This window comes from Ambystoma mexicanum, chromosome 9 (genome assembly GCF_040938575.1).
Source record: "Ambystoma mexicanum isolate Mex_15411 chromosome 9, UKY_AmexF1_1, whole genome shotgun sequence".
Lineage (NCBI taxonomy): Eukaryota > Metazoa > Chordata > Amphibia > Caudata > Ambystomatidae > Ambystoma > Ambystoma mexicanum.
Window position 1 is genome coordinate 749,104,664 of NC_090931.1, and position 27,804 is coordinate 749,132,467.

General features: G+C 44.9%; 1 protein-coding gene across 3 annotated transcripts in view; it reads right to left on the reverse strand.

Annotated features, from left to right (window-relative positions):
• STAT1 (signal transducer and activator of transcription 1) overlaps positions 1-27,804 on the reverse strand; it is an 876,601-nt gene that overhangs the window by 74,465 nt on the left and 774,332 nt on the right. For all 3 annotated transcript variants that reach the window (XM_069615679.1, XM_069615677.1, XM_069615678.1), the window contains exon 23: positions 12,382-12,484. In XM_069615679.1, the coding sequence (XP_069471780.1) occupies positions 12,382-12,484 (103 nt within the window). The remainder of the gene's footprint in view (positions 1-12,381; positions 12,485-27,804) is intronic.

Sequence of the window (27,804 nt, forward strand, 5' to 3'; positions counted from 1 at the left end):
CGTTTTTGGTTGTTCATTGTTAGCATTGATGGGTCCCATCAATATTAAGAAACCCAGAGTTAGGAGCTGGTCTTTGGCTTCCCAGATAAGATTCCGAACAACTCGAGAGCTCAGCCACAAACAGGCAGTACTCAATGTAGAGTCATTAAAGAACTCAACTTGTTCTATATCCGCGGTTCCTATGTCTTCCAACAGAGGAATGTCGGAAAATAATTCCAAAACACTACGTCTGTGAGGGACATACTGCAGATAGGGCGAAGGTCGACAGCCATCGATTAGCGCAGTAGAGTTCTTGTTACGATTTTTCAAATTTGGAGTTGGTTTTAGAATTTGATTAATTTTTTGAGTATTAGAAGCTGTTACAGCGGATAACTTATTTTGATTTGGTGGTAAGAGAGAGTGTATTAATAGGGCTATCTCAGCAACATGTTTAGAATGTGGAGATTGAGACGCTGATACTGACCCACTATTATAAAACTGTGCTTTTAAAGACGGTTTGCTAATTTGATCAGATCGCCCATCAGGCAGGGAAAGTTGATTTGGAGGCTCAAGGACTGCCGCAGGCTGACATACACTAGGAATTAGTGCTGTAGCATTGGTAGCATTGGAGCAGTTGGAAATCTGCTCATATAAGCTTCGACTTCACTCCTGGTCTCCTGTCTTCTTATATCTTGTGTAGCTTGATCAGTATCAGCATGTATAGGAACTTTAGCATTCTTGGATTCTAGAGTTAGTTGCAGATTTTCATGACCTTGAACTGCATCAAACTAAATTATCCAACGGTGCATACGGAACTATAGTCTAAGTAGTGATATTCATAGGAGCATGTTTCAATTTGCGTGCTTGGTTCAATTGCATGTATTTCTTAGTTACAGCCATAGATGCTAAATGAGTATTCTTTGGGGGGACAGTCAAAGTTTTAATAAAATGTTTTGTAGCTGCTGTCGTGGTAACTTTACTCATTTTTATATTTTTAGTTTTTTTACAAATGGGAACAGTAGTTTTCTTGTTTAACGGTTCCTTTTTTATAAAATATGGTGCAAGCTTCTTTATCTGATAATTTAGTTTGAGGACTATGTGTGACTTCATCATGCTTATCTATACATGGGAGTTGTTCGGTAATAATTTTGCCGATGTATGGTAATGAAGGTGTTAAATCAACATCGTCAGTATTATTTGTATTCGTTTTCAAGGAGGGACACGAGACCAGAGAATTTATAGAAACGGTGCATTTTTCCAATAATGAAAGGGGGATATTTTTACTCGACTTCGCAAGGGCACCTGGTACCAAAGGTTTTATGGGCGAAGTGCATTTATCCACTAATGTGGGAGGCACAATGTTACAAAGAGTTTATTCAACTGAATGAGCACCTTTTTGCTCCATGTATTTGTCCAGTTTCATTTGCCATGCAATAACAGAAGCGAATTGAAAACTTTGAGCATTTAATTTATCATTCAATTAATCAAAATTTGAGTTATAGTTTTCATTGTTAAATTCATTGCTTCCAATGTTAGTTCTACCACCTTTGGGATGCCTTAGGTGTTTGGTTGACTTTCTGTGATATTGCATTGCCGTGGGGTGGGAGCTAAAAAGGAAGAAGTTACATTTGATTTTGTAAAGTCTGCATTGGTGAATATTTGGGCCAGAAAGATAAATTCTCAATAGTTTCTTGTACAGTGAAGTTTGAGCCAGGCGAATCTAGATCGATGACTGCAACGTCACGATGACTACAGAGTTTTTGTCCCGACTTACTGTGGCTGTAGGAGCCAAAGAATCCCCCCTCAAGACGGTACTGTCAGAAAGAGAAATGTTAGGAGTATTGACCTGGGCAGACTTAGTCTCTGCATCTAAGTTAATATGAATATTACAAGATGCAGGATCATCAAGAACTGAAGGCAGATGACTGTCACTTTTAGAAGCATGCAATTTCACTGCTGGATCGGGATAGAAGAATGGTATATCACGTGCAGCAATAGATTTAGAATTAGTGGCGTGTCATGTCACCAGCTTCTTTGCTTTTGTGCGGGCATTTGGAGTGGAGCACGCTTGCTGTTGCATAAGCACGGTGGATAAAGCCACTTTGGCTGTTTTTAACTATCAACACCCCCACCTTCAAGCTGGAGAGAAGGCATGTCCGTGTGGAGCGTATAAACGCTCCGTTTCATCTTGCAGCTTGTCAGGCTTTATAGATATTAAATTGAGCACAGTGCAATTTTCACATGATAAGCAACAAATAGAAAAATATTAACAGTTTACTACAACTGACACAGACGGCTCCAAATCCCAAAATCACAACTAAGAGTCAGAGAGACAGTACCGTAAACAAGGAAGCCCGCTCAGCCCGCGCCGCCACGGCAAAGCGGCAAAGCTGTACTTCCTCTGTACTTGGCTCTGGTGCGCGCGGGTTCCAAATTAAATAGGCTTGTGCCAAAAAAAGGGGTGGAGCCTATAGTTTAAGTGAAAATAACCTAGATAAGGCTTTCCTTGATCTAAAAAAGTAAGGATAAAGGTGAAATTAGTTTCAATATAATGTCCACAGTAGTCCACAAGAAACTAGACAGTCTTTGAAGCCGTGAAGTAATGTAATACCGTAAAATGCAAGAGACCACGTTTTCCGATCCAACAGAGTATACGGCAAAGCAGTACTTCCTCGGTACTTCGCTCTGGTGCGCATATTCCAAATTAAATAGGCTTGTGCCATGAAAAGGGGCAGAGCCTATAGTTTAAGGGAAAAAAGCCTAGATAAGGCTTTCCTTGATCGTAAGATGCAACAGACCACGTTTTCCAATCCAACAGAGTATACAGCAAAGCGGTACTTCCTCGGTACTTCGCTCTAGTGCGCGCTTAATGACTACTAAAAGGCAGAAATATCACACACCACTAATTATAGATTACATACATATATTCACTGGTTGAGGGCATAATACAAATCAAACCCCTATAAAAGAAAGTACAGATGAGATTTTACTCTAACTACAATTGTCATTCCCTAAGTTGTCTGGGGCCTTAGGCCCAGAAGTTCAGGAAAGCTCTGACAAAGTTTGTGAAGCAGGAAAAAATGAAGGTAGGGTCTCTGGGGTCCAGTGCACAGTTCCAATGGTTAGAGGACAGTGTATTCTAACTAATAGAAGTGTCCCCAACTTTTGGAAGGCTTGCGCCAGCAAGCTATGGTAAAGTCAACGTATAGTAAAAGTTTTGTAAAAGTTAGGAAACCTTTTAAAGGGTGTATAGGGGCAGGTAAGAACAACTGTAACTTACCCCCCCTACTCCGATTCTTCCCCAGACTTGGCAGGTCAATGGAAGAGGGTACGAGGTTGCTTTTCCCGCTGTTAGTCGCAGTCCTTGATTTGCAGGTGTTGCAGGTTCGAGCTGATCTCCAGTTGGTGTCTTTCGCTGGTGGAAGGAATCTCGGATGAAGAATGCAGCAAAACTCGATGCAGGACCCCTCTCAGACAGGAGTCGGGTCAGGTAAGAGATTTCAGATGGTCACAGCAGCACAGCGACGCAAAGGGCCTCACTTGTCGTGGTCAGACTTTCCCTCCTATCTCGGGTCTCCTTGAAACTAGGATTCTGCATTTCCGCTGATCCAAGTCTGGTAGGACAAGCCGAGGGTCCCCAAAATTCCAGGCCGAAACTCGGAACAGAAACGTCGGCAGCATGGTAGCCCAAACTCAGAGCTGGTCAGCCACAGGACGGTCCCGGGTCACTTCCAAAGGCACTTCTTCACAGGGTATCGGGCAGACGTCAGGAATGGATGTTCCCTCCACTCCAAGGGTCGCAGCTAACTCGCTTGACTGCTGAAGATCTCGAGCTGGACAGGACTCCACCAGGACAGCAGAATAAGTTGGTCGCCAGGCCTCCTTCAGTTGGGTCTTCGGTCTCTTCAGGGGTCTCAAAGCTGGACAGGAGTCTGACGACGGGGAATATTCATGAGCATGTGAATTCATGCCAGACCCCATGCTGGAGAAAGAAAATGTAAACAATTAACTTTAATGGGTGGATGAAGTGTGGAAAGGCAACCACTAGGTGAAGGGTGTGTGATACATGGTGGCAGGGCCACGAGGCAACCAAGGAGAAGCCAAAGGAATATAATGTTACATCCTAAAGCCAGGAGGCCAGTACAGAAGAGTCAAGTGAAAGTAACTTGTGCCCAGCAGCCACTGCCAAGTAACTTGTGTTTGGGGCTGAGGAGTCCAGGGACCCTGGTTGCGCGACCTGCGATGGGTGGGCCGTGTGGTCTAACAACTGCACCTAAACCAGAGGACCCTGAATGGTGAAAGCTAAGGACACCCCAAAAAAGCTCAACAATACCACTGCAACACTTTTAAAAAGACTAACGCGAGTGTAGTATTTGGGAAGGGAATCCCGGGACTTGAGGAACTGTACTTCTCTTTCCCCAACCTGGGTCCTTCCTATCCTCTATCTTCCTCTCTACCTGTGGTGTTCCCCAGGGGTCTAACCTCTCGCCCTGGCTTTTCAACCAATACCTGGCAGCTCTCGTCCACTGCAATGCCATTTTCTGATCACCTTTCCAGTTCTACGCTCATGACAACACATTTTCAGGCTGCCCCCTGCCACCTCTTCTCCCTCTCTCATGTCTGACTACCTAACTGCCATTCATATTGGTGTGCCGCCAATGATCTTTGTCTGAATGCCAGCAAGACGGAGATCCTCCTCATCGGCACACCTTCACCATCCTTTCCCTTCACTCTCTGGTCAGCATCCCTTGGCCCTCCTTCTACCCCCACCTGTGAGGCTAAGAACCTTGGGGTCATCTTTGACTCCACACTTTCCTTCTCCCGCCACATCTGTGATGTTTCTAAAAAGTCAAACTTCCTACTGCACCTCCTCAGAGGTACTCTGCCTTTCCTCTCCTTCCCCCAGAAGCTCATGGTCTCCCAAGCTCTGGTTCTCTCAAGGTTGGACTATTGTAACAGCCTCTTTCTAAATCTACCTGCCTCTACTCTCTGCCCTCTGCAACTAATCCAGAACAGGACTGCAAGACTTGTCCTTGGCCTCAAGCCCTGGGATCGTATCTCTCCAGCTCTGAAATCTCTCCATTGGCTCCCAGTGGATGCAAGGATTAAATTAAAAGCCCTCTGCATTGTCCACAAGGCTTTCTGGGGCCGGGCGCCAAAATACCTTCAGCTATCGCTCCGCAAATACCTCCCCTCTCGAGCTCTTCGCGCCTCTAACTCCCTCAGGGTCAGTCATCTTTCAAAGAAGCAAGCTGGGGGGAGATCTCTGTCTTTGGCTGGAGCCTCCCTCTGGAATAGCCTCCCTGCCACTGTAAAACCATCTCTGGTTCCGGAAGCACCTCAAGACCTTCCTCTTTGCTTCTGCCTTCGCTCCCCCCCTCTCCCCTGCTGATCTGTTCTCTCATGGCACTGTGCACCTGGCCACCCTCTGTCCTCCGGGCCCAGGTACCTGCTCACCCTGCCACCCTCCCGCACTGCCTCCGTGCCACCCCTTGCACTGGGGTCTGTATCTATACCCATACAGTCCCCCCTCCTTTTTCTTCCTGTAAAACTGCCGCCACCGTTGACGCCAGACCGGCAGACTATGAGTTCTGCAGGCGGGTGGTGTCACTCCTGCCAGGTCTGACCTGGCGGGAGTAACACCACCCGCCTGCAGACGGAAATGGAAACACTGGCACCAATATTTACGGTGCCAGTGTTTCCATTGTCCCCATGGAGTCCTATGGGACGCCATGGGAATGGGGATTGACGGAATTACGCCTCCGGAATTACCAGGTCACTGGGGTTGTAATGCCCCAGTGATTTCGGCAATCACATAAGCGGTAATTCATTCCGGGTCCGGTGGTAGCGTGCTGGTTTTTCCGGCACAGCTACCGCCGGTCTCGTAATGAGGCCCATAGAAACAAACAACAACAGCAAACAACAAATGCTTTCTTAACTTTTTCTTCCAAATTTCAATCTTTGAAACACAACCAGAATAAGTAGATGTTAGTGAGACCCCCCAGCACTTTTTGCTGGACTTCTGCACCTTTTTTTTTTCAATCCAGAACAAGTGGAGCCTTTTTCCACTCATTCATTCTTGTGGGCTCTGTCTTTTGGAACCCTATTCTTTGGGCCTCATCACAAGTTGGGCAGTATCCCACCGGTATTACAGCTGGGATACCGCCCCGGCTAATAGCGTTACCGCCAAACCCTCCAGCGCTATTAGTGTTGGATCACGGGTTTGGCGGTAATGGTAATTCCCCATCCCCCATTGGTTCCGCAATGGGGAATTTTTCGGCGCAATTAGCGCGCGCTAATTGCGCCCGAAAATTGCACTTTTCCCAGCGCATTTACCCCCAGCAGTCAGCTGGGGGTAAATGCAACCAACCCTGTGATTTGGCGGACCCTTAAATGCGGCGGTAATATCGTTACCGCCGCATTTAAGGGCTACCGCCAAACTCGTGATGACCATGTTTGTATTCTACCTGTACTATGGAGACTGTCTGCTCCATACCTCTTAAAGGCATCTGTGCTTTTTTTCAACAGCAGCACACATCTCCTTAAGGGCAGTGATGCTGGGGACCCTCAGGGTGCTCCTTTAAGATTCATTTTCTATATCCTCAAGTAGCTACAGTTCTTAATACTTAGTATCTCCCCCAAAACTCTATGGCCCAAGAGATGGGCACACACCACCTTCAGTGGAGTGCCAAAGGGATACCTAGTATCCCCCTTCTCTCTGCTCCTGTGACTTTTTTAGTCACATAGACAATCACCTAGTTATGGCTGGTGGCAGTGGACAAGTTCTACCAACTATTGTGTATTTTTCATACCGCAGGCTATGTCCATAGCCTCGGTAGTGCACAATAGGGGAGCCCAAGTACTAAATTGGGGCCGCCCTTCTTTTTTGCCATTACTAGCATGGTTGTTCTTCGTCAGCCCTTCTTCTACCATTCTGCGAGGGGGAGGCCTGTGTGTGAGTTTTGCCTTTGGCAGGAATCCTCAGGTACCCCTGCCTAGGCTCCAGAATGGCTGGGCAGGCAGGAAGTGGGGGAGATGTGTTCCACCCCCCCTGTCCTTTGTCTGCCAGAGTGACTGAATAGGTCCAGCTCCCAATGGGGGCCTGGCTGTCCTGATTGGACAGCCAAACGCACCTTTCTGTAAAATGCTGAGAGAGATTGCAGAGGAGTGTGTGCTGGAACTGTATGAAAAGGTGAGGCTTCTGGAGCTAAAAGCAAGTCGACCACTGGAAGCTGAAGTAACCGAAGCAGATGCCCAGAGACGCTTGCAGACCCTTTTTTTAACACTGTGAAGTGACCTTTGCTGTCCTGACCCCGTTCTCTGTGTGACAGAGGAGCTATGAAGAAGACGATTCCTTACCTTTGGCTGGTGGGAACAACCAGTCCCAAGACAAACTTTCAAACTAGCCATCTCCCGAGGTCCTTGGTGTTTCCAGAGCTGCGGAACTCCAATACCAGGAGACCTGCTGCCCATTTCAAGTGCATTGTCATGGAAAGGCAGAATCCATGTAAATCCTTGCTGAACCCGTAAGGACACTCCAGAGATCCGATCCAACTCGCCCAGACCCCCTCATCAGAGCGTGGGACTGTAGGGAGTGAAGAAGATTGACCTGCCTTGTTGGTACAGCAGAAAAGACGCCAAAACCGCAGAGTGAACCCAAAAGTTGCAGAAAGTCGTGCTACAGGTCCTCCTTGAGACTGCTGCCCATTGTCCTGCCTTCAGTCATCAAACCAAGGAATCCGGAGGTTGGGTCCAGAGCTGCAACATCGCGGAGCATCCAGCACTAACATTTTCTTCTAACCTAAGGCACTGTGGGGAAAAAGGTATTGCTTACATGATTCCAAGAGGTCGCTCCAGAGTGCAAGTAGAGGTGTCCAGGGCAACCCTGTCTTACCTCAGACCCAAGCCGCTGCTTGTGTCCTCTTCTGAAGCCCGTTTTAAGGTTTCCCTTGTTAGTTGTTACCTTGCTGCTTCAATAACACTAGAAACTGGAAGAAATCCACAGGAACTCTTCGTAATTCGCTGCTTGTCAAGACTTACAGCCCTCTCCGAAATGCCTCTAGCTAGGGTTGCGTTTTTGGACATAAAGGACTTACTAGGCGAAGAAACCATCTCTAAAACCTTGAACTAAGCTTATATTACAAAAACTAACAATTTTTCTCCCTTTAAGTGACTTTACTATATGTGTTTGCAGAATAAGTGCATTACTGTATAAACCATTGAAAACCACATGAGCGCGCAAAATCTGATAATACGATAACATATCTTTTCCCTTTCTAACATCGCTACAAATGTAACAGGAAACAAACACAAACCTGAAAGTGCTCTTTGAAGTGTATTATCAAGTATTCCTAATTGATCTATTATACACGTCTGAAATGTTTAAAGAGATCCTGGTGTAAATGTAATAAATATATACATTTTATATAAGTGTAAGTGCTTCTTTGATGTGCCTGTCTAGCTAAGATTCAGTGTACTTAGCTACAGCTCACATCTTCCTCTTAAGATAAGCCTGACTGCTCTGCCACTCTACCAAGATCCTGAGCTAGTACAGACTGATACTAAGAGTTGGGGATCTACAAACCACTGCGATAGCTTACTAAAGTCTTACTGCCAGTAGGATTTTAGGAAAACTCCCCTAACAGCAGTAGGGCAGCCAGGCAAACAATTGTGCTCCTCAACGTAGTACTCTGCTCCTCATGTCATCACACAGAGAAATGTGACCGCAGAATGTGATTGAGACTATTGACTTCCAAGCGGTATGGGTTGGGAGAGTATGAGGAATCTGTGGGAGAAGAATCAATAGAAAGAACATTATTGGTAAATAATTTCTACAATAATGGATTGCATTCTCCCACATACTCCTCATCTTGATAGGTGTTACGCACACCTGGTCTCTGCGGAGACATTGGGGCACGGTTGGAGCCCTCCCTGGACTTGGGTCCCCTGGATTGGTTCTCTCCCCCAGCTGCTGCACTGTCAACTGCTCTGGTTGCTGGTACTGCCCCTGAGGGAATACGAGAGGCAACGAGAATGGTGTAGTGGTATCGTGATTTCGCTTGAACCCTTTGTTCCAAAACGAGATGAGCAAGCGTTTGCCCATGTAAGCTCACCTGTTTTCTTGTAAGGATGAGCTCTCCGTTCTGCTTCTCATTAGCAGGGGCGCCTTGGGTGGACCTAGTTGCTTCACTGGGCTGCGAATGTGAAGGCCCAGACTGGCTGCAATGATGATTGTCCGTGTTCTTAAGCAATGTCTTTTTGCCGTGATTATAGTTCGTAATTCTTGCAAAGTCTTTTTTCTCCCCAATAGGTGTGAAGATGGCTGCACAGAGCCGCAGTGTTTAGAGCAAGTCCAACGATGCCCAAGAGGATAGCAAAGCTCCCAAATAGATGGTAAATTGGCTTTCAGGGTAGAACGAAAGGCTCAGGTGTTGCGCGGCCAAGCGTAAGTTATTTATGTAGTTTCTAACCTTGTGCGTTCTTTTCTCTTGCAGGGAAGGCCTGGCAACGTCAAGCGGGAAGCGGCTATCCAAAGGCCTGTCCACGGTTGCAGGATGGATGGCTCCGTGAAAATGATGGATGGAAGATAAGCTCCTGTGTAGCTGGGCGTCCGAACAGGTGAGGATGCGCTCTGACTCTGATGACTATGGGAATCAGGTAAGATGTGATGCGCTGTGGGCGATGGCGTGCAGGAGACAGGTAAGATGCACTTTCAGCGTTGGTGTAGCTGGAGCCAGGTAAGTTGCGCGCTAAAGGTGATGGGCTGGAACCAGGAGGATGCCCCGTCTTGTAGCTCCACCTTGCCACTCCCAGAGGTTCTTGCACATGCTCCCCAATGTTTTCCAATGGCCACGCCCGGCCTGGATGCAAGTGCCTTAGGCACAAAGGTGCCAGAGGCGCCAGGACTGGGTCCATTTGGACCCTGTAGGTGATAAAAACATGGGCCCTTGTCGAGTGGCAATGACAGCACTCCCCCTCAAGGCCCCTCTCATGGGCGTTCTTCTCCCTGGTCCTGGTTTGGCAGGGTTATTACGATGGAACCGTCTGATTAGTCAAGGCACAAGGACAAATTCAACAAGTTTCCATGTGCGATCTTGAGGTCCGTAACCCTCCCAGTCGATCAAGTAGTACAGTTTTGATCGTACTATCTTAGAGTCCAGAATGTCTTTAACCTCGTACTCTGGTTCTCCCTCTAGGATCTCAGGCTCAGTGTTTTTTTTTTTATCCTAGTCTCTGGTTTCACAGGTTTTAGGAGGGGAAACGTGGAACACTGGAAGGATCCGAATATTGGCTGGTAGATCTAATTTTATGGCAGCAGGATTAATGATGGCTTTGATGGGGTAAGGTCCGAGATATCTTGGACGGAAGACCCAAGGTCCCTTCAATGGAATATTCTTGGATGCCAACCATACTTTATCACCAACGTGGTAATGCAGGGCTTCCCTTCTATGCCTGTCAGCAAACTTTTTATGTTGTTCCTTGGCCTTGATTAGGTTCTTGGTTGCTTCCTTAAGAGTTTGAGTTATGGTTTTATGTAAGGAGGTGATCAATGGCATCTCTAGTTCATCAAGTGGATCAAAGGAGGATGTCCGAGGGTGCCGACCATTCATGGTATAGAATGGGGTTTGTCCAGTACTACTGTGAATGGAGTTATTGTAGGCAAATTCAGTCAACCAGAGAATGCTTTCCCAAGACCCTTCCGTCTGCTGCAACATACACCTTAGGTACTGCTCTAATGTCTGATTGGTCCTTTCAGTTTGACCATCGGTTTGGGGATGGTGACTTGTGGATAGGCGAAGATCGATTTGCGCTATCTTACAATATCTCCTGCAGAAAGCTGAGACAAATTGAGTTCTACGATCTGAAATCAGTACCGAGGGAAAGCCATGTAGTTTGATTATTTGCTCCAAGAATACAGTGGTCAGAGTTGCAGCAGTGGGAAGCCCCTTTAGTGGAATAAAATGTGCCATTTTGGAGAATAAATCTACTACAACCAGAATTGGCTTTAAGCCGTCACAGGGTGGCACATCGGTAATGCAGTCCATGGACAGCGTATGCCATGGTGCTGGTGGTACAGCTAACGGACGCAATAACCCTGCGGGACTTAACTTTTGAGATTTTTGTTGTGCGCAAACACCTCAGGTTGCAATGAACTGGATCACGTCCTTTCTCCAGGTGGGCCACCAATAGTTCTTCCGAATTTTGGCCCGAGTCTTAGTAATTCCAGGATGTCCCTCCACTAATGGCTTGTGTTAGTTTGCTATCATTTTGCTTTGTATTTCCTTGTCCTGAATATATAATCTTCCCTGAAAATAAGGTAAATTATCCTTGATGGAGTACTGGTCCCCTTTAACCAACCATTCTTGTTGGGCTGTTTGGTCCATTTGAGATTGGAGATCGACCTTCAACTCTTCCCAGCAGGCGGTTACTGCGATCTGGTTTTGAATCTGTTCTTCGGGAATGATGGGTACTGGTTCAGATGGTGTAAACGCGTCTTTGTCCTCTCCCATGCGTGACAGAGCGTTTGCTTTTCCGTTACGCACTCCTGGTCTGTAAGTAATAACAAACTCGTACTCTGCGAAGAAAAGAGCCCAGCAAAGCTGACGCGAAGATTGGGCCTTAGCAGTTTTCAAATATTGCAGATTACTATGGTCTGTGATAACTGTGACTGTATGTCCTGCTCCTAGAAGGTAGTGTCTCCAGGTTTTAAGGGCTCCTGTAATTGCTAGTAGCTCCTTGTCAGTGATGGCATAGTTCATTTCTGGTGCAGTAAACTTACGGGACCAAAATGCTATGGGATGTAATTGCCCAGTGTCCGGATCCTTTTGTGATAATACTGCCCCCATGGCCACGCTGGAGGCATCTGTTTCAACTACATAGGGCAGGTCAGATCGGGGGTGCCGAAGTTGTGGGGAAATGGTTCTCCTGCAATCTTACTGAGTATTAGGAAGTCCAGAATTCAGATCCCAGGTACTAGGGAGTATGAAAAAGGCCTCACGCTCCTGAAGGACCAGAGCCTGTGCTGAAGTCTTTGTATTGTATTATCTTTTGGAGCATATCACAAGGAGGATTAAGGGACTTTGGGAATTACCCTTTTTCCTACCCTTGGTAGCACATAGGGAAGCAGGTGGGCAAACCATGCCTCTGGGACTCCTATTCCCGATAGGAAGACTTTCTATTCTGACTTTCTCAATCAATCTGTATGGCATACCTTGCGTGACGTAATCATATTTCTGATGCTTGTATCTGCTTATATTCACATGCTATGCAAAGGCTGACATCTAGTGATAGTCGCGGAATATTGCACCATAATAGATCAGCAAATATTAAATTCCCTTCATTGTGTGGTACACTTTACCCACATCCTGATTTCACGAGAATCCTCATGGTCAATGTACATACCACAGAATCAATTTCCGCTGGTCCCACCATCCGTGCCACTTCAGCATAGTCTTCTGGTGACATTGGTAATAGGTTTTCTGGTGCTTGTAATCTGGATGGGTGGCTAAAAGATCAAAACAGAGCATAAATATTGCAAAGTGCACTTCATTGAGCTTTAGCATTCCCATCTTGCAAACCAGAGGGTATCCAGCTTCTTATTGTGCATCACATTACTTTCCGCTTTCCACTTTCCTGACTTACTTTGGTTTATTATTGTTTGCTACTAATTTTCTTTAAAATCTTGCCACTACGTCTGACAGTTCATATGTTCACATTCACTTTGAAACATTCCATTTCATTATTTTTCCATTTTTTATTAACATCAAAGGCTTTCTTAAGCTTCCATCCACTTACTAGAAAAATAATGCAATGTCATAACACTTTTGTGACATTCAGCCTTAACCTTGGCTATAGTGAACACAGACCAAAACATGTGATGACATATGACAATACTGTGGTCCATCCAGGATGCTAACTCTCCGTGCACAAAACAGACTTAAGTGTTTTAATAAATGTGTACAAGAGACATATCCGCATTTGACGGCTTCTGTATTTTTGCTGGTTTAGACATCACTGTGCAAACAGGCAACAAACCCCTACAGTTGCTGTGCGGTTCTTCAAAGAGTGGGGAGTTATTTCAATATGTTCCTGTGCCCTGTTGAGATCTTATTTGAAAGGACAAACCAGTAATTTTATTTATTTGAACTTGGAGCATCACTTTACTCTAATTTAATCAAAAGCAAGTTGAGTTGTGTGTGGAAAAATACCATACGGTTTAAAGATACAATGGAGCATTACCCCAAAAGGCATGATGAAAAGATTGGGTGTGTTAGTATATGCAGTAATTTCACAGTGGGCGAAATATGATCTAGGGCCTCCAAAGGTTATGAAATGATAGCGCACACGAATATGCAAATTGTTTAACCTATCCAAGCACAGTGGACAGAACTACAACAACTTATAATCAAAATTATAGACGGATCCTCGGGTGGGCAGGAGCCCAACCCGCAACATCTTTAGCCCGCTCGCTTCAGGAGAAGCGATACTCCTATTGGCGTCAGCTAGTCCGTGCTGTAAGGGTAAGGTGACTCAGCCTGTACGGCCACCCCGCTCCCAGCTCTGTGAAGACCCCTGGGGTCCCATAACCTAAGAAAGGGTTACTTTACTGCATCCGACTGGAAGCCGCACTGCAGCGTTGCACGAGGAGCTGCTCAAAATAGTTGCCATGATTCTTTGTGTACTGGTTGCCTAGCAACCGCTTCGAACAACGTCCATTGGCCCAGTCTGATTATTTCTTGATCCGGGCCTTGCTGGAAGGCGTGAGCCGGCCCTCCCCATAAGGCACCCCTCAAAAGGCACAGACCTGTCTGTGCCTGTCCGGGCCTATACGGCTACGCCACCCCACTCTGCCCGTTGCACGCACCACTCCCTAAACCCACAGTGACGACCACCTCCTCTCATGAACGTGACAAACAACAACTACAAACATCCTACCATGGAACTCAACACACTGCGTAGCCGACCTGGTAAGCGTGCCTTTTTCAAACGCTCTATCGGTGCCTATACCCGTCTTAGCTCTGATTACCATTTCGATAATAGTACAAAAAATACTGCAAGTGACATTGATTAAGGAAGAGCTGTTCTCAGTCGTTCACTTTTCTGTATTATTCTTAACCACTGTCTTCCCGGCATGAACTAGTATTACATATGCATATCCTGGGATTACCAAATACTCACCAGCTCTGCTTGTATGCCTGCAACCTTTGCGCTACCTGACCTTATCCCCGGTGATAGCTAACCCGACAAAGCCCAGATGACTAACACTTCAATTTGAAAGCTCCTATACATGATAAAACGAGAACTTAATCATAGTAATTGTGCCTAGTTGTCTACCCATATGTGACACTGTATGCATTGTTCCCATGTGTGTATCTTTCAGGTTTGAAACCCTACTTGCTGCTAGCTTCTCACTAATTTGGTTCCATCATCTTGAACTAGTATGCTAAAAAGGTGTGGGATCTGACCTCTAACCACCCAAAACCAAATGTATGCCTGTTACACATGACTGCAACATACTGCCAATATACTGTTGTCGCATGCTTGTTACTGACAAATCAACTAGCCAAAGTGCCCTTCTACTGTATAGCACGATGCTTAATGATTCTACTGTATAGCATGCCGCTTATTGACTAAATGCTTATTATAATAGCTCATCTAGCTATCCCAGGGTATTGCCATTTATTTACCCCATCTCTATCAGTTTTGCCAGCTTCGCATAAGTATTGCCTATGCCATGTTAGTAATACCCCTGCTATGTCAACTGTGTTTTATAATAATGGCTTCAAAGACCACCCAGTTATAGCACTGTATCTAATGCTACTACCTGTGAGCACATGTGATAACTATAGCAAGTAGCTCCCCCACCACGTCCCCTATCACCACAGCCCTAGTGCAGTGATTACTATCACACTGCCCTTGCAAGCACTATGTATGCCCATAGAGTTATACTGCTCAAACTTCTATATGCTCTATTAATGCTGAGATCAGATGCACATAATCCCACCACTAATAACAGTGACTATCCAAAAACAACCATAACAGGCATAGATAGCACATGCCTCTTACCATAATGCCAAATAATCTGCAACCTCAAGTCATAGCTACCTACCACCATACCACTCCAACTAACTTCCCATGCGTACCCCCAATCAGAAATTAAAGACTCTGAGCCAGACTTTCCAAACTCCACGAACTACCTACTACGGCCACCCAAACTAACCATACCTGCACCAGTAGCATTCGTACTATGAAACTCCCAGGAATAACAAAAAATCCAACTCATCCGCCACTCCTATCACCTTAGCTCAGATATGCCACGATATGTTGACCACCTGCTCTACTGCCACCATCCATCCTAGCATTAAAATATCATCAAAGGACCTACAGACAGCTACCAAGCACCCTGACTTTAAAAGTGCCCTAATTAACGCTAGATCCCTAGTAGCACACCCCACAGAAATAGCAGATCTCATCACCAATGAGGATTACGACTTCCTTGCCATAACCAAATCCTGGTTGCATGCTGCCGCTGGCCCTGCCCTCCTCCTAGCTGTACCAGACAATTATGAAATTATTAGAGAAGACAGAACTGACTCTAGAGGCGGGGGCATTGCACTAATCACTAAATCTGACTTGGCCATGAGAATTATACCTTCTCCCGACACTAGCTCATGCGAATTACTTACGGCTAAACTTCTGATTTCCAACAATAACACCCTCACTATCCATCTTATCTACAGACCGCCAGGACCCATTGCTTCTTTTGAAGAGGACCTATCTGCCCTCCTTTCTGAGAATACCAAATTGACCTCCCAAATTCTCCTGCTTGGAGATTTTAACTTAGGATTTAATGACCCTAACGACCACCAAGCCATGGCTATTACCAACGTACTAACGGAACATGGGCTCACCCAAAGAGTGACCCAAGCTACCCATGACAAAGGGAGAACCCTTGACTGGGTTGATGATTATAACTGTACCACTTCCATTACGTACATAATTCCCCTAGCCTGGACAGATCACTACCTGATATCATTAACCATGCCGGCCACCACCCCTAAACCTAAGGCTATCACCACTGCACCATCAATCCCCACAAGGAATAAAAAGAACATCACTGCAGATAAGATCATTCCACTTATATTGCAGCTCTTGACTCACTCCCCAACTCTACTGGTCCAGACAATCTAATACACACATAAAATGATGCTATGACAAAAGCCCTGGATACTATTGCCTCTCTCAAGTAAACCAAAAGCCCATCTGAACTCGTGGTTTACGCCCCAGCTAAAAACTTTGAGAAAGGCAAAAAGGAAACACGAGGCCCTTTGGATAGCCAGCCTCGCCGATGAAAATAAAACTATCTTGATTAACCTAGCATCCCGCTACAAAAAGGAAATTATATGCGCCAAACAAGAATCTTACAATGAAAGGATTAATAAAGCCAGTTCAAATACCAGGGAACTAGTCACTATTCTCAGACAACTGGAAGTTCCCATCCCACAGACAGATACCTGCCTCAAGGACACGCCTTGGTGCACAAGCATACAGAATGCCCTACAGAATAAAATCTCTCTATTCCAAAGCAAAATTGCTAATATAAAATCCACACTATCCAGTATAGACAAACCTAACATCACCATAGCATCCACTAACAAACCCCTCAACCAGTTCACATTTTCTCAAGTATCAATCTACAAGGTTGAAAAAGTCATCTCATCACTTAAACCGTCAAACTGCCAAGGTGATAGTTGTCTGACAAAGATCATCAAAGATGCTGCTAGAGACCTCTCGTCTTTCATAACTAAACTAGTCAACTCCTCATTTAACTCTGGTATTGTCCCCTGCAACTTAAAAGAATTGTGGGTCTTACCCCTCTTGAAAAAACAGACTCTAGATCATTTGATCCGGATGAACTATAGGCCTATCACCACTGTACCTTTCTTACTCAAGATCCTTCACAAAATGGCCTACATCCAAATTCAGGACTATTTAGAGTCCAATCAACTTCTCGGTGTCCGACAATCAGGTTTCAGACCCCGCCACGGCACCGAGATGGCACTAATAAGACTTAAAAACACAGATTGAGGGACTGAAGGACAAAGACAAAACAGCCTTACTGCTACTCCTTGACCTATTGGCCGCATTCGACTTATTTGACCACCAAGTTCTTTGTAACCACTTGGCCTCAGCAACGCACTTTTCACATAGTGCCATTACCTGGATTAAATCCTTCCTTAATAACAGGACCATGCGATTCTTCTCGCCATTTGCATCAGCTGATCCAATTCCTATAACATGTGGGGTCCCACAAGGCTCTTGTGTTTCCCGCACACTGTATAATAAATTCACAAAGCCACTGTTCGATGACCTAGACCATCTGGGTGTCACCTACACTAACTATGCAGATGACACCCAGATCATCATACCCCTATCAGGCATGTATGATAAAGACCTGGACTAGGTGAATAAAATATACCTCATCATTCAGGCATGGATGGCTACGCATGGCCTATGCCCGAATGATGAGAAGACAGAGTTGCTAAAACTTGGCTCTACATAAAACCTCAGATAATTAGGCCAGAACTACACATCCTTTAACATTGATGGCAACTCCATAATTGTGGTAAAAGTAGTAAAAACTTTAGGTTTTTACCTAGACTCTGCACTCACACTCAATAAACAAGTCAGATCATTGGCTTCCGCCACAGCCTACACATGTAAGCTGATTAGAGCTTGCAAACCATTCTTGTCGAAGGAAAGTTGCACTACCCTAGCGAGAGCACTTATTTTATCCAAGCTGGATTATTGCAATGCTCTTTATTTAGGGGCCAACAAATACCTAATTAACAAAATCCAAACCCTGCCAAATAATGCCTAAGAGCCGCTCTCGGCAAACCCAGGAGAGATCACATCTCACACCTGAGGAGACAAACTAAATGGCTAAATACTTAAGATTAAATCATGCTCAAAATCCCATCACTTACGCACAAATGCGTTAACCATGTAGCCCCTATATACCTATCTGAGAGTATCAACAAACAAGCCTCGACCCGCCCTACTAGGACCATTAACTCAGCACCTCTAGTTGTACCCAGATTCAAGCTAAAAAAGGCAGGAGGAACTAGCTTCCTGGTTATGGCAGCCCAGGCGTGGAACTCCTTACCTGCTTCCATGCGAGCAGATCAACCCTTCTTTGTATTCAGGCGCAACATTATCAACTGGCTCACTACCAACGACTCCCATGGCCTGCCTTAAACCTGCAAATAGTAAAATATATTAGGCTGACCAGGAAGTCCCTTATCTGATCCTGTATATATTTATAATTATTCTTGCCTATGTGTTTTTTGTATCTCTTACTGTATTTTGTATTTTGTATCTCTTATTGTATTTTTCTGCTTTATTACTATTAATCCATTCTATGTAAATACTGTAACCAAGCTGAAAGTAATCCTGGACTTCACTATGTAAAGGCGCCCAGTTACCCTCGGGTTGGGTGCACCATATACAGAAATAAACAAACAAACAAAATAGGGAGGATTTTAGTTTTACATTTCCGAGATAAACATTGCCAATTGCAAGACATTAAGTTGCACAACAAAGCAGCAATCCTAAAGCCAACCCACCTGGACTGGAAGTAGTTCTGCTTTGGATTGCTGTGGCACGCTGAGAGGGAGTGAATACCCATTATCATGTTTTCTAAAGAGGGTGATCTAACCATGGTTGCAAGGGCTAACACTGAAGTTCAGGGTCAGTCAGTGAGTGCACATCTCATTCATCCTTTCATTTGGGAAATGAACAGCTTTTGAAATTTGTGAGGCCATGTAACAAGCACCTAGTAGGGCATGTAGGCAGCTCATCTACAGCTACTCCTTGGCAAACTCTCAGGCAAGCTGGAGGACACTTTGCCTATTAATGTTTGTCTAAATATAAAGGATCAAGAAGGTGGCTGTTAGGACTGATTTTCTATACTCTGGCCTGGTGGACAGATGTATAGAAGGCCAACCTATATTGTGACAGGGACAACTCTGGGGAGCTGTAGCCAAACCAGTTTAGGTAGCAGTGACAGGCGGTCTGGGCTAAGTTCTTCAGAGGTGGCGAGCTTGTAAAGGGTCCACAATGAGGTCACACAATGGGAATCACAAATTACACTTAGATAGGATGTATAAAAATACAGTTAATATTTATTTGGCAAAACACACTATAGAGAAATGACTACTAGCAAGTCGGGTTATCACACAACACTGAATAAAATAGATACATATATATGCTCACTCATTATAGGGCAAAATACATATCACAAACTTCTGCAAAGGAAAGGCAAGATTAGTATTATGCACTCAAGGTCCACAGAGAATGATCCGCACACACCCCAGCAGTGGTCCAATCAGAACCGCTGGCGGAAACATTCATGCATACAACGCAGACACACTGAAACCAGTTTGTGGATTGGGCCAAGACAGTCCTAGCCCACATCCTGCCAACAAACACACAGAGCTCTCCAGTAACCCACCAAAATCTTCTGCTTTCCCGGGCACTGGACGTCCTTACATGGATTTTCCTGGTCTCTCAGGCCAAGAAGAAAGCTAAAGAACAAGATGGCAAAAGGACAAGCAAAACATCTCGTGGCACGCCTTGTTTGACCAGTAGCCACAGTTAGTAGCCAAACGCGGTAAACGCAGTAAGGCTAAAACGAAAAGTCCCCAAAAGTGGGAAATAGTCACTGCTGCCACTAGCTTATCTTTTTTAGCACACCTAGAAGTTTGCAGTTTAGTTTATTTGTAAAGCGCAGCCAGGCCCCTGGGCAACCGGGCGCATATCCTTAGAAACAGGTTACAATATAAAAGTATACACAAAATACAAATTTACAAATTATAATACAAGTACAATAGAACGTATATACACAAATGAGATATATTAGAAGTCGGTAGCGCTGGGAGTCGCGTAACTAGTAACCAAAAATCCTCTGACTGTTAGTCTAGGGCAAAACAAAAATGTACCCATTGTACTGAAGTGTAAGCTGCTTTGAACAATGATAAAAAGTTACCACAAGTTATACAAAGGTAACCAGTACCATGACTAAGGGAAACAAGGATTCCCAGTACTGACAGCCTGAAGCAATTGTCAGTTTCCCATGACATATGAGCAAAAACCAGTGCAGTGAAGCTTAAGGCTTCGCTGCAATGCAAAAAGTACAGGTCAAATTCAAAAATAAAAGCAAAACTTTGGGGGTTCCATAAAGATGGAAGGAAAGGTGCAGTAAAGAGAAATCTTTCCTAGCAGTGGCCCTCAAAACATTAATTATTATACTTTTAGGGATCTCATTTGCTGTGTTACAAATCTTTTTTTTAATTGTTTTAAACATAATTGATCTGGACCAATAAACAACCAGGAGAGTCCAATTGCACACACTAATGCCGGGCACTGAACAAGAGTAACCTGCTCTTTTAAAGTTTGAGATATATTATTGGCCCTAGAATCTCCAACTACTCACCTACTAACATTAGAAATAACAGACAGTATATCAGCAACACCATATTCTCTATATGACACTGTTCTCGAATGACAACAAAACCAAACACATACATGTTACATAGGTTTATTCATCAGACATTTCAGAACAGCTCATTCCTGCCTCCACTCAGACTGATATGAATATATCGAAATTAGAACATTGGAATGTTGGTATCTGCCAGGGTATGTCAACCCGGTCATCAATAGCTCTCCTCTTCAAGTTGCTTGTACCCTAAAGGGCCAGTACAGAATTGTCGGCCCTGAAGGGCAATATCGACATACACATTCACAAGGCTGTAACACTGGTGCTTAAGGCTAGATCAAGTTAAACAATGAAGATAAAACATAACTTTCTTCCTGTGATACTGCCTCTGTCACTGAAGCAGCACTGGAAAAAAGGTTTATGTTCTTTTTTAATTTAATCTAGGCTTTAGCACCCACATTAGAGGATTACAGGTGCTGCAGGTGATATTGGAGCTGCAGGCATTGGACAAGTGGGGCAAGTGGTTGCTAGGGCAGGCGGCGTGCAGCACATAGGCTGTACCCCTCACTCAATGGGCTAATGGTTGGTATCAGTATTCATTCCCAACATTTCAAAGTTTCTCCTTTGCCTTTCCGTACGTTGAACTGAACATTCTAATGTGATTGGATGGAATGTTCTAACAGCATCAACGCCTCCTCCTTGTGCCTTAACCTGTGTTAGGGAGAATTCTCAAAAATGTGCTAATTCCCTCTACCTTAGAGACCCCCAGCAACTTTGCTGAATTTTGAGGACTTGATTTTTTTACCTGGAGAGAGTGTGACCCTTTTTCCCACCCACTCTCTCAGGTATTTTGATATGTGTTTTACCTGTGTGTTTTCTTTGGTTATGGAGTCTAACAAACTCCATAGGCATCATCTCATTAATTTGTGTCACATAGCACCCTCAGTGCAGTGACACAGGGAAGCCTTTTAGACTTTCCCAAGGTTTAAATACCTTCTCTGGGATCAACTACTGTTTCCCAGAACAGTGAAGTGAAATTGACTTCACTTAGCCCTGTATATTTCTAGACCCATCACACCCTATATTACAATAGAGTGCTGGAGGGGTTACTAAGTATCCCCTATGTCTAGTTACTCATGTAACAGTCAAATGTTAACCTTTCCTCTCAGAACGGCTGGTGGCAGTGGTTTTACAACGAACTACCATGATTTTTCTCGACCGCGAACTATTCGTAACTCCGGTAATGTTAAATCACGGGAGCCATGTTTTTCAAGATGTCGCACAGCCATCATTGCCAAAATGGTTCCCGGTCTTCTTTTTTCACCATGTCTTTGTGGAAAAATCCTCCTAGAGTTTTTCTCTGCACGCCAAGCCAAGTTTGGTCTCTTTGTTCATTCGCCTTTAGCTTGCTTCAGAAGTGAAGACCAGCTCTGGCTCCAGAGTGTCTGGGGTAGGCAGGAAGTGTGGGAGGTGCCCGTAACTCCCTGTGCTTACTCTCCTAGGAGACCCAAATGCACTCTGTGATGATTGGCTGGCCAGGACAGTCACCCTGCTGGGTGAGTGGCAGCTAGGCTGTAATGAATGGGAGAGAACTGCATAAAAGGCGAGTCTCTTGGCTTGGAAGGCAGAGTCGACCACTGGAACAAAGGAACCGAAGAAGAGCTTGAAGAGGATGGCTGCTGCAACTCCTGGACCATTGGTTGGCCTGGTGAAGCCCTGCTGCATGTCCGAATCGCCAAGTTTGCATCAACAGAGAAGCCCTGCTAAGGACGACTTCTCCATTTGAGTTGGTAGGACCAATCAACTAGCAAGTAAGCCACCTGGACACCTATCTCTGAGCTGGTTGCATTTCCTCAGAGTGCTGCAGGAAACCGTAGAGCCAGGAAGAGGGACACCAGATTCTGTGCGTTACTTGTAAGCTGGCCAAAAGCGTTTGGAAGATCCTCAGGATTCCCACAACGTCGGACCGACCGAGCCTGAGTGTGGGACCTCTGAAGCAAGGACAGTCCACCTTGACAGCCAGAACCAGCGTTGTTACCAGTGCAGTAGCTGAAACGCAAAACAGCCACTGAAATTGAAGTTTGCCAGTTGCGAGCTTTGACCAGTCCCAGTGCAGGAGTCCCAAGACGTCCTCTCTCTTGTCCCAACAACAGAGGCCCAGGAACAGCGAGATCTGCAGGAACTGCCAGGAACAGAAGTCATCAGCTGCATCTTTTTCTTCATTGTAAGGTACTGTAAAACAAGACGGAGAGAATTCACCTCTCCCTGTGAAAGTGCTTGAAACTTTTGCAATTCGCAGGCCTAATCAGCTTGTGACCCAACATATGATTCTTCTTTTTACAGACTGTTAGGCAGAATTGCATGCAGTACCCTCTGGGACCACCACACACAATTAGGACTACAGGTGTAAGCAAGACCAACCTTTGGTATAAGTCTGTACCACACAGTTTGTTGGTAGCGAGCTGAGCAGCCAGGCTTATCTCAAAAGTGGAAGTGAGCAGTACATGTAGGTATTCAAAAGACTTTCAATCACAGTGGTTCAAGTAGACACTTAAACTCAAGGTTTCTTGGTAAAACACTTATTAATTTATTTACACAATCATTTATAAAACATTTCACTAGAAGAAGACAACTTAATATTGTAGACCAATACACTTCAATACAAAACTCTACGTTTTTGAGACAGTTTGAGCTCCCCTGAAAAAGGAGCCAAATGGCAGTTCAGTTACTTAGCAGTGAGCAAAAAGGCCAAAAGTAAGTAGAATAGATTATATATACTTTCTAGGCAGTGCAAATAGTTTCAGTTCCCCAGAATGGTTCAATTCAAGTCAATAGGCCCGGCCAAAGTCAATGGGCTAGTGTTCTGGATAGGAAAGAGCAGTTCTGGTATCAAACGGTAAAGTCTTTGCAAAAGTTCTCTGAAGTAGTTTAGTCGAAAAAGAATCATTTGTGGGGGTCACAAGCTGACTAGACCTGCAAGTTGGGAAAGTTTCACAAACTTTCTCCGCGTGAGTGGCGTTCTCTCAATCGGGTTGGCACAGTACCTTTGTATGAAGAAAACAAATGTTGTTGATGTTGTGGTTCCTGGCAGTGCCTGCAGATCTCGCTGTTCCTGAGCCTCAGTCGTGGGGACAAGAGGGAGGACGTCGAGGGACTCCTGCACTGCATGGGATCGTTGAAGAGAGCAAAAAAAATGGAGTCACTTCAATTCCAGTAGCTGTAGATTCAAGAACACGAACTGGTGTCCCTCTCCCTGGTTAAACCTAACCACCCTTGAGAATGGTATCCAGGTGTCTTATGAGTCGATTGGTCCCACCAACTCAAAGGAAGAAGCCGTCCTTGAAGGAGCTTCTCTGTCGAATGGAGTTTGGCAATTCAGACCTGCAGCAGGGCTGCACCGGGCAAACCAACGGTCCAGTGGTTGCAGCAGCCTTCCTCTTCCAGCTCGTCTAAGGTTCTTTCCTTCCCGTGGTCAACTCGGCCTTTCAGTCCACAAGACTCGCCTTTTAAACAGTTTTCTCCTGTTCATTCCAGCCTAGCTGTCACTCACCCAGCACGGTGGCTGTCCTTGCCGGACAGTCAGCCAGCCAATCACGCCAGAGTGCATTTGGGTCTCCTAAGAGACTAAGCACATGGAGTTTCAGGCACCTCCCTCACTTCCTGCCCACCCTAGACACTCAGACGCCAAGGGCGGACTTCAGTCCTGAAGCCTGCCAAAGGCACAAGAACAAAGGGACCAAATCTGGTTTGTCGCGCAGAGACAAACACTAGAAGGACCTTTCAAAAAGAAATGTCGAAAAAAGACCGGGACCTGTTTAAACAAAGGGGCTTAAGGCGCCATCTTGAAAAACATGGCTCCCGTGATTTTTAGCTACCAGTGTTCATGGTCAGGAAAAATCATGGTAGTTCGCTGTAAAACCACTGCCACCAGCCTTTTCAATAGGAAAGGGTAGCATTTGACTGCTACATGTGTTTAGACACAGGGGATATTATGTAACCCCTCCATTACTCCATTGTAAGATGGTGTGTGCTGGGTCTATGAATTTGGAAAAGACTAGTAAAGTCAATTTCACTTTACATTCTCTGGGAAACAGTAGTTTATCCCAGAGAAGGCATCTAGAGCTTTGGGAAGTCTAAAAGACATCCCTGTGTCACTGCACTGAAGGTGCTGTTTAACACACATGAAAATATGATGCCTATGGAGTTATCTAAAACTCCATAATCAGAGAACACAAATGTAAAACACATATCAAAACACATGAAAGAGTGGGGTAAAAAGGCTCACACTCTTTCCAGGTTAAAAAATTAAGTCCTCAAAATCCAGCAAAGTTGCTGGAGGTCTCTAAGGTGAAGGGAATTAGCACATTTCTGAGAATTCTCCCTAACACAAACTACTTCCAAGAACTTGTGCAGAGACTTTTCGGTTTAACTACCCGAACCGCTTTATCCTATCCAAGACTTTAGCCCATTGACTTTGGCCTGGCCTACTGAATTGAATTGATTCTTCTGGTGAACTCAAAATATCTACACTGTCTAAGAATAATTGCAACCTTTCACGTTATAATAACCTTTGCCTTTTATTCCTCTTGAAAAGTATTCTGAAATAGTATTGAAGTATATGTGTGTGTTATTACATAATTGGCTCCTTCTAATGAATGTTTTATAACTGACAGATAAATAAATTAATAAGTATTTATCAAAGAAACCTTGATTGTAAGAGTTTATTTGAACACCTGTGATTGTAGACCTCTGTGTAACATCATTCCTGCTCACATTTCCCCTCTTGAGATAAGCCTGGCTGCTCAACACACTACCAAAAATGTGTAGTACAGACTTATACAAAAGGTTGGTTTGCTTACACCTGTAGTCATAGTTGTGTGTAGTGTTCCCAGAGGGTACTGCATACAAACTTTGCCTAACAACCTGCTGGTAACAGCTCTCAGAATGGTGCACTAATGCCCAAGTATTACATTTTATTAGCACACTGTTTGGAGCCCACAGTCAATCTGATGCAGAAGAACTCAGGCTGTATTCACAGTTAAAAGCCCACACTCTCACTCACTCTGCTTGGCTCAATGTAGCACCGCCTCTGCTGGGTCTCAGCTTCTCATCCTCAACCCATACTCCCCTAAATAAAGCCCTCACTTACCCTTTGGCTATTTGCCCTCCATCTCCGCCCTGGTTCCTTATTTGACTGCCATGGAAAGTGAAAATTGGCTCTGTACATTGGAAGTAGCGTCGCACCAAAGAAAAACTTTTTTAAAGGACACCATTAGCACCCTCACCTACTAATTGAAGATGCTAATGTTAATATTCCCCGTGGAGGTCGAGTGAGGCAGTCAGCAAATGCTCTACTGCCAGCTTTCAGCACTCTCTTTTCGCTCTGGTCTGTTAATCCTGCAAATACATCTCTAGTCTCTGGCTTAAGCTCCTGCTTGTCGCAGAGCCTACCACTCAGTAGACTCTTTAAAGTCAGCAAAAGTCTGTTCTCCACCTCCATGCTCCCCTTTAGCCCAGTGACCCTGTCTGACTGGGACCTAAAACCTACATAGTACTAGGTCCCCTCCCTCGAGTAGAGGGTCTTCACCTGTATTTTATTTTTGTATTTATTTATTATTTGTATCGCTCACCTAACCCTGCGGTAACTGGGTGCTGGAAAAACTTAGCATGTTACAGGCAGAAAAACAAGGTACATACATATTTACATAAAGGAGGCAGAAAAACAAGGTACATACATATTTACATAAAGGATAGGTACAGTAATGGTGGAAAGGATCGACCGAGGTTATAATTTACATATTAGTCAGACCTTCAAGGTAAGTACAGATATATACAGTCATAGCGACAAGGTCGACTAGTTACATGGTCTGACCATATAAGGCAGGTACGGGTGAGAAGGGGAGCAGCAGGACACTTGGGCCAAGCAGGTTTGTGATGCAGGATCACTGAGAAGCTGGATCATTTGGGCTCAGTAGATGGTAGGCTTATCAGTGAGCCAGAATTTGACGTTAGTTTTGAAGGCACTGAAGGATGGTTCTAGTCTGATGGAAGGGGGTAGCTAGTTCCAGAGCTTGGCAGCTTGAACAGGGAAGCTTGCTCCTCCTGCGGTTTTGAGGTTGAATTTGGGGACTGAGAGGCGGTGAGTGTGGGATGATCTGGTAAGGCGGGTGGTATGATGTAGGGAGAACTTGTCTGAGAGGTATTTAGGAGCGGTGTGTGAGATACATTTGTGGATGATTGCCAGGGTGCGTAGTGAGATTCTGTCGCGCACTGGGAGCCAGTTAGAATTTTGTCTGTGGCTGGAGATGTGGTTGGATCTTTGGATGTATAGGGTAGATCTTAAGGAGTTATTTTGTAAGACCTGGAGTCTATTGAAATTCATTTCAGAGGTGCCTGAGAAGAGTGTGTTGCAGTAATCTATTTTGGATAGAGATAGGGCTCTGGCTAATGCCAAGCAGCTGCTAGAGGATAGGTAGGACTTACAAGAATTGATTAGCTTGTTAGTGTAAGCAGTTGAGGAGGCGATGGCACTCACTTGTTTTTTTTAGATATAAGGTGGAGTCGAGGTAGACAGAGAGCGTCCATTTCTTTTGCAACTTTGATTATATTACCATCAATGATGAAGGACGAGTACTGAGGGTCCAGTTTGTTCAGACGTGCTTGGGTGCCTACGATCAGGAGCTCGGTTTTTCGTCATTGAGGCAAAGGCTATGTGTTGCCATCCACGCCTGGATTTCCAAATAGATGTTATTAATTAGTTTGGTGTCATTGGCGTAGTGTCCTGACAGGATGATGAGGACCTGGGTGTCATCTGTGTAGTTTGTGTAGATGACACCCATGTCATCAAGGCGGTCGAATAGGAGCTTCGTAAAGATCTTATATAGAGTATATAGGGGATGTACAGGATCCCTGGGGAACCCCACATAGGATAGGGATATGATCTGCGGAGGCAGAGGGAAAGAAGACTCTAGTGGTACGGTTGGAAAGGAAAGATTTGATCCAGGAGGTGGCGTTGGAGAGCAAAGGAGTGAGTGGCTCTGATTAGCTAGCCTTAATCACCTCACCTGGCCTTAATGTGGGCCTTAGAGGTAGCACCAAAACATATTAGGGCTGATACGTATTCTTGTTAGTCCCTCCACCCCCCGACCTTGTCTGTGTCTGGGAAGAGACACCAGAGAATACGTTTGTGTGTGGTCTGTAGCGGGGAAAGTGGGGCAAAAAGCATTTTTTAAAATGTCCTGCACCTTTTGGCGCTGGACATTTTGTGTCGCATTCATTCATACATTTCACAAGGTCTGTGCGGGCCATAGGAGTGATTGCTGCAGGGA